This window comes from Malania oleifera, chromosome 1 (genome assembly GCF_029873635.1).
Source record: "Malania oleifera isolate guangnan ecotype guangnan chromosome 1, ASM2987363v1, whole genome shotgun sequence".
Classification (NCBI taxonomy): domain Eukaryota; kingdom Viridiplantae; phylum Streptophyta; class Magnoliopsida; order Santalales; family Ximeniaceae; genus Malania; species Malania oleifera.
The window spans coordinates 151,604,965-151,612,666 of record NC_080417.1 but is presented as its reverse complement, the minus strand read 5'-3'; the positions used below and the strand labels follow the sequence as shown (position 1 = coordinate 151,612,666).

Here is a 7,702-nt window from a genome sequence, read left to right as displayed (position 1 = left end):
TATAGGTTTATCTTGGCAGTATCCTATATGCCGGAACCGGAGAGACCCGGAGGAAAATGAAGACCTTGAAGACCCTTGATATAATTGATTTGTTGTAATTTATATTCGGGTCTATAATATTTAAGTAGGAAATGTCTGTAATAGTAATTAGGGCATTCGGGTTGTAATAAGCTCACACACACATCACATGCATGATTTAATCTGTAAGCTCAAACCGAACCATAGAAAGACCTTAGGGTGAACCCTCGGTCGACCTTTGGTCGACCGACACCGGACTTTTTCGGTGATTTCAAATTAGACCCCAAGTGACCTTAGGACACACACATATGCACATATGTTTATTAGGCACTTGAAATAGACTTATTTGGGTCAATTTGGGACCAAATTGCACACTTTGTGCACCTTCGGTCGACCGACCATTTCAGTTCAAATTGGTCCGGTCGACCGAAACCGGTCCGGGTCAACTATTTGACCCTGGCCCGGTCGACCGAGCCCTTATAGGTCATTTGACCTCGGTCGACCGAACCACCTGGGAGTCAACCGTTTGACCTCCCGGTCGACCGACCACTCTTGTACTCCAACTACCTGGTCGACCGAAGGGTCTTGGGAGAATTCCCAGCGGTCTGGTCGACCGAGCATTTCAGTTCAAAAGTCCCCCGGTCGACCGAACCTCGGAAGTTTAGGAAATTTCCCTTTCCGGTCGACCGAGCCATGTAGTTCAAAAAGTGTCCGATCGACCGAACCTCGGAATATTGAAAAATCGCCCCTGCCCGGTCGACCGATCCCTTAGTTCAAAATGCCCCCGGTCGACCGAGCTACTTGAGTCCCGGTCGACCGAACCACTTTTGGTCGACCGGACCTCTCGGGTTGTTCCCATTTTTACCGTGGTTAGTATTTTTTTAAACAGGGTTAAAATGCATTAAACTCCATTAAACTTTTCTAATAATACCCTATAGGTCCCCAACGGTCATATTTTCTCCCTTACCTATATATATGTCTTCATTTGCAAAGATTAGAGGATTAGCCACTTTGATTAGGGAAAATCCTTTGAAAAACCAAAACCCTATAATACTCATTTCCAAGCCCTATTCACTCATGCTTACCTTCTTCGATCTCTTAAACCCTCTGTAAGTCGATTGAGTGTGTTTATTTAGTAAGGTTTGCTCTCCCATTCATATTTGATTGTTGTATTATCTTTGAGAGCTAAACCCTAAGTATTCTTAGCGGACTTTATTAATAAGTCTATCCTAAGAATACTTTGATAGATCTTCTAAGATTTGCACCTCCATTGCAACATCTTAAGAAGATTGTATTTGTATTTTGGTTGCAAAACATTTTCAAATATCTACTGTGTTATTAATCTTGAAAATATTTGATGAGATATTTGCTTGTGTGATAAAATCTTTGTTGCAATACTCGTTAACTCATATATCTCTTGCTGAATACAAAGATTGAATATCCTTTTGCAAACCAAACTTATACGTTGCTAGAGCTTCATATACATATGTGTATTGAGAAAACTTGTTGATTGAAATATATGAAGTTTGGATGATATCTTTGTTTGAGCACTTAGATTGAATATCCTGTGATACAAAGATCATTTAGGTTTGCACTCTCACGTACGCATTACACTAATAGTAAATCTATTTGAGAGTTGACATCTTAGACCACACTGAGCTTACAAATTATTTCATATTTGTGGTGTATATTATTGCGCGAATTTGGGTACATATCTGCTTTACTTGAAAGCATAATCACTGTACCATTTCATTGTAATACACTTTGGTTGTATTTCCAGGCACGGGCCTGAAGAGGGAGACTAGCCCTGGAATAGTCCCGGATTGGCTTAGACCCGGTTAGGAAAGCTAGGTGCGTCGTCCTGTTAAGGCGTGTAGGTTGAGGTCAGCCCTGTGTTAATTTGACCTGGTTAAGGTTGAGGTCAGCCCTGTGTTAATTTGACCTGGTTAAGGTTGAGGTCAGCCCTGTGTTAATTTGACCTGGTTATAAACGATGCCGCTCCACCCTTAAGTGAGCTATTAGTGGAATCCTCTAGCTTGCGAACTTGAGGCGGGGACGTAGGCGCGGTTGGCCGAACCCCGATAACATATCGTGTGTTCATTTATATTTTCGCACTTTATATTTACCGCACATGTATGTTATGGGTGAATGATGCGTATGACTTAAATTTCACATTATACTTATCTACGCATTTGGAAATTGAATAGGCATACCCTAGGTTGTGTATATACTGCTATTTATCCAGTTCAACCTAGGTGATAAATTTTAAAATTCCAATTCACCCCCCCCCCCCCTCTTGGGAATACACAAATTCTAACATATCACTTAGGTTGGATTTCTTGTTACAAAATATAAACTTCATTACTCTTTAGTTTGAACCTAATGAAGAAAATAAATAGTGGAAATAGAAGAAATTATTACAACCTCACTTAATTAAGACAAGTTTTTTAAAAAAAAAAACTAAAAGAGGGCGGCACCTCCATTTATTTATTAATATACCCTCACTTTTGGCTGAGGAATACCATGGTTACAAGATAAAACAAAAGGGAAAGTACAAAAAAACCCTCCCAAAGAAACCAACACCAGCAACCAACCAAATTAAGACAGCAAAACTAAACATAACTAATAAAGAAGATAAAAACATAAACACATACCTTTATCATGAAACAAATTCCACATTTGACATGAAAATTAATTGATCCATGCAATATATTAACATTTATAGACTCAAAGTGAGATTAGTGATATGATCACATTCCTCTTCCTCTTCTATAGGTGCTTCTCCTAAGCCTTTTTACCTTCTTTTGTCCAACTCCTTCAACTCCCTTTACCAACCAATTAGGTTTTCTCGTTATAAACATGAGATAACCCACAACCAATCCAACGACTATTCCAAAACCATATCCTATCAATGTAGCTTCCCAAAAGGATCCACTTATCAAATGAGAATTGTTATCTTGTTGGAACATGAAAGAAGGTGGTTCTGTTGTATTATCATTTGTGCAAGTCTTTGACAAAGGAAACCCACACAATCCCAAGTTTCCAGAATATGAAGAGTTTGAAAATGTATCAAGTTGGCTGCCATGAGGAATAGACCCAGAAAGTTGGTTTTGTGAGAGATTTAAGACTGCTAAAGATGACAAACCTATCAATTGCTTAGGAATCTCTCCCCTGAGCTTGTTTGAAGATAAATCCAACCACTCAAGTGCTATCAAATTTCCCACTGACAATGGAATATCACCTGCAAGGTTGTTGTGTGAAAAGTTGAGCCCTCGAAGTGATTTAAACTTTCCAATATTTGTTGGAATCTTTCCTCGAAAATTATTATTTGACATATCAATAACAGTGAAAATTATTTGGATTTTTTCCATTTGAATTTCAGAGCCTTTTATTGTCACCATTATGGAATCTTGATAATATTCAGGGCCCCCAATATAGCTCAATCTATATTTAAATTCATCAACATTCATCATGTCTGTCCAACTTTCAAAATATTTTGATGGTAGTAGACCAGTAAAATGATTTGAAGAGCAGTCGATGACTCGCAACTTAGGAAAAGAAACTTGTGTCTTGGAAGTACTCACTATGTCACCATGAAATTTATTGGATCGCATAACAAGGACGTGCAATTGCGGAAGGCTTTCCAGCCAATAGGGGAATGTGTCATCTATCTTGTTATTTCCAATGTCTAAAACCTCTAAATTCAAACAATTGACCATAGATCGTGGCATTGGTCCTTCTAACCGATTGTCGTTTAGGCCAAGATTCCTGAGCAAAAATGGAGAGGTGTGTGATCCCTCTGGAAAGTTATCAGGAATGGTGCCATGAAATTGATTCATATGGAGATTCAACACTTGAAGTCTATAACTAAAGTTTACCAAGCATGGCGGAATTGTTCCACCTAAGCTATTGTCGGACAAATCAAGAACTTCAAGGTAACTCGCATTGCAAAAAAATGAAGGGATCTCTCCTGTCAATTTATTGTTTGAAAATGAATAGAATGACATAGATGGCGGTGGAATTGGAAGTTCTCCATGAATCAAATTCGTTTGAAGATCTAGAAACTGCAAATTATTCCACGGAAGCAATTGTTGATTCAAACGTGTCAAGAAATTAAAAGAAAGATTTAAGTAAGATAAGGAATAATTCCACATGTTGAATGTCCATTTGGGGATGTCTCCTGAGATTTTGTTGACAGAGAGGTCCAAAGATCCCAATGTTTCCAAGCCTTTTAAATTTGGAAACTTAGTTATGTTACAGGAGGACAAATATAGTTCAGATAAATTGGGTAGGGGAAGACTAATGAAATTGGTGTCATTCAATGACAAATTCTTATTATATGAAAGATCAATAACAATGAGCTCTTTGAGATTCGAGAAAGAATTGAGATCAAGAATGCCATCCAAATTATTTGATGAAATATAAAGACGAGTCAGATTATGGAGCTTAGAGATTGAATTTGGGATGGGACCACTGAGCTGGTTGTTTGACAAATATATCTCTTCAAATGCAAAAGACTGAAACTCATGAATGGGACCTGTGAGTTGATTTTGGCTAAGGTACAAGTGCAACAAGGATGGTAGAGCAAATAACCAAGTTGGTATTAAGCCATTGAGAGAGTTATTCTGCAAGTCGAGCAAGATGAGATTTGAAAACCCACTTACTTGAGACGGAAGAGCGCCTGTCAATTGATTATTAGACAAGTCGAATTCTTCAAGTTGTGAGAGATTGGACGTTGATGATGGGAACTCACCGCTGAAATTGTTATCATTGAGTCTCAAAATTGTTAGGTTTTCAAGATTAGCAAAAGAGTCTGGAATTTGATCAACGAAATTGTTGTGTGAAAGATCTAAATAGGTGAGTTTTGTGAGATTACCAAGTAGAAATGTAGGAATTGGACCAGAGAAGCTGCAGCTGGAGAGATCCAGATACGTCAGGGAACTGGTCATGTTCACAACATTCGGAGGAAAATGACCGGTGAGATTAGGGTTCCCGGAAACATCAAGCACCTCAAGTTTTGGTAATCTGAGAATGTTATCGCCAAATGGGAATTCCCCTTGCAGCTCAGTCTTAGAGAGACGGAGAGATGTGAGAGAAGTGGAAGATAGATTCGCGAAGGAATTACCAGACAAGTCGATTCCATTGAGGAACAGCTCTCTTATTTCAGTCAGGTTCTGAAGGAGGGTTTTGAAGCTGCGAGCTTCAAATGTCAGCAGATTGTAAGAGAGATCGAGGGAAACCAGTTCGGAAAGGTGAGATAGTTCAGGGGGAACGGGGCCTGCAAATGCAGAGTCGGAGAGATTGAGATGGGTCAAACTGGTTAGAGTAAGCCCAAATTCAGGTGAGATTTGTGACCCATTGAAGTTGTTGCGAGAAAGATTGAGCTTGCGGAGATGGTGAAGGGAGAAGAGGGAGCTGCCATTGATGTTGTTGGAGTTGAGGAAGAGCAGGCTGCAGCTCAGGTCGAGGGCGACTACGTGGCCAGTGACATAATCGCAGGTGACACCATGCCAGTTGCAGCAATCGCTCCCCTCCTTCCAGGACAGCGTCTTTGCGTGGGAAGCATGACCACGTTGGCATTCTGAAGGAGCAAACAAATCATCAATGGAAAACAATTGGCTGAATTGGAGCAAAGCAAAACCTTCTTCATGGGGACATAGCAGACGATGGCCAGCAGCTGCAACAACAGCAGTTGCAGCAGCAAAAGAAGAAGATTGATTAAGGAAGAAGGAGAAGGGGAATGACGAGCAAGCAGATGGTTGAGAATGCAACATCAGCATGCATGAATGGATGTACCCTAAAAGAGATAGCCATCGAAACCACCCCATGGATCTCTGACATAATTTGATCCCCAGAAAATTCTCTAACATTTATGGGCTGCCAGGTAAATGCCAACTGCCAAGTCTTTCTTAATTATAATTTTTTCCTTTGCCCGTCCATGTTCGATTCCCGCCTATCAATCTGTGTATTACCCTTTTCTTAGTTTTCTCAATCTCATCATAAATCAATACCTTTTCCTTCTTTTCAAATGTGGGGCATGCGTAAAGTAAAATTTCTCACTTCTCGTCACTTTCCCCTACCAAAATCTTTCTTTTGACTTGTAGGCAACACTCCGTGTTCTCAAAAGTCATTTTCTTTTCTTGAATTTTACCTTGAAGTTGTGAATTGACTTTAAGGGGAGCGGGATTAGTCATATGAACCGTAAAACGGATACGTGAAAACCCGGTAGGTAATCCAAAAAAAAAAAGTCGTCTTTTTTTTTGAAATGATGACGTATTTTTTTTTAAGAATGACGGTACCTCTATTTATTTATTGATGACTCCTCATTTTTTGGGAAGGAATACCGTGGTTACAAGACAATCGATGAGAGATAACAAAAGACAATACGTTAAAAATTTCCAAAAGAACAACATCAATATTCTGTCAAAAACCGGAATACAAGACCAAACAAAACAAATAAAACAAATTTCACGCAACAAAACAAAATAAAATATAAACAACATAGGACATAAGATAAAATCAAGAAGAAAACAGCTAAACATACCTTTAAAATGATGACGTGTATCACACACCCTCCGAAACAATAAGTAGGGAAAGGAGCGGTGGCATTGGTGCCCCTTTACAATACCCTAAAAGGGTAGTATGAACCTACATTTTACCCTATCCTCCTACATGCCAGGTAAATGCCAACTGCCAAGTCTTTCTTAATTATAAATTTTTCCTTTGCCCGTCCATGTTCCATTCCCACCTATCAAATTGAGTATTACCCTTTTCAATCTCACCATGAATCAATACCTTTTCTTTCTTTTCAAATGTGGGGCATGTGTAAAAGTAATTTTTCTCACTTCTCATCACTTTCCCCTACCAAAATCTTTCTTTTTTGACTTGTAGGCAACATTCCGCGTTCTCAGAAGTCTTTTTTATTTTTTATTTTTTGAAATGATATGTGTATCACACTCTCCAAAACAAAAAATAAGGAAAGGAGTGGTGGGAGTGGTACCCCTTTACAATACCCTGAAAGGGTAGTATGAACCTACACTACCCTATCCTCCTACATGACTTTGTCTTGTTAAAACTGAGGATTCTGTGGAAGATAAGAGAAATTTCAATTCCATATTTCCTTTGAATTTAAATATGTATATGGATACTGAGACATTACTGTGAAGAAGTGCAAGAGCTGGGGTTCAGGCTGCAAGAAGCCATAGCAGAGAGCTTGGGAGTGGAGAAAGATTACATAAAGAAGACATTGGGAGAACAAGAACAGCACATGGCTGTGAACTACTCCTGAATCAGACCAGTCTCACCTATGTTTTATCCAACTCTTTATAAAATAATTGGAGTGCTTTACTATTTAATTTAATTTGCACCGTTTTGAATGTCAATGTCTGTCCTTTTTCTTTTTTTTCCATGCTGGAAAAAAAAACAATTGATCATGTATACTTCAATTTCAAGAGGGAGTGCCAAATACCTCAGAAGTAGTTTAGAAATAATTGAGCATATAATTGTACATGAGACGAGTAATTAGTTTATTATAGCATTGTGTTTTCTTTCTTTCTTTTGCTCAATTCCTTTTAGCCATGAACACATTAAAGTATTAAGGATTAAATGTTCATCATTTGGGACTCGAGAAAACAATACTTACCCTCAAATGGCCAAAAAGGCAAAACAATATATGCTTTTGGGC

At 38.8% G+C, this 7,702-nt stretch overlaps 1 protein-coding gene across 1 annotated transcript; it reads right to left on the bottom strand.

Moving 5' to 3' along the window:
• Positions 1–2,768: 2,768 nt before the first annotated feature.
• LOC131149795 (receptor-like protein 53) lies at positions 2,769–5,846 on the bottom strand. Its single transcript, XM_058100554.1, has one exon. The coding sequence runs from the start codon at positions 5,844–5,846 to the stop codon at positions 2,769–2,771; it is 3,078 nt and encodes a 1,025-aa protein (XP_057956537.1).
• Between the last annotated feature and the right edge of the window lie 1,856 nt (positions 5,847–7,702).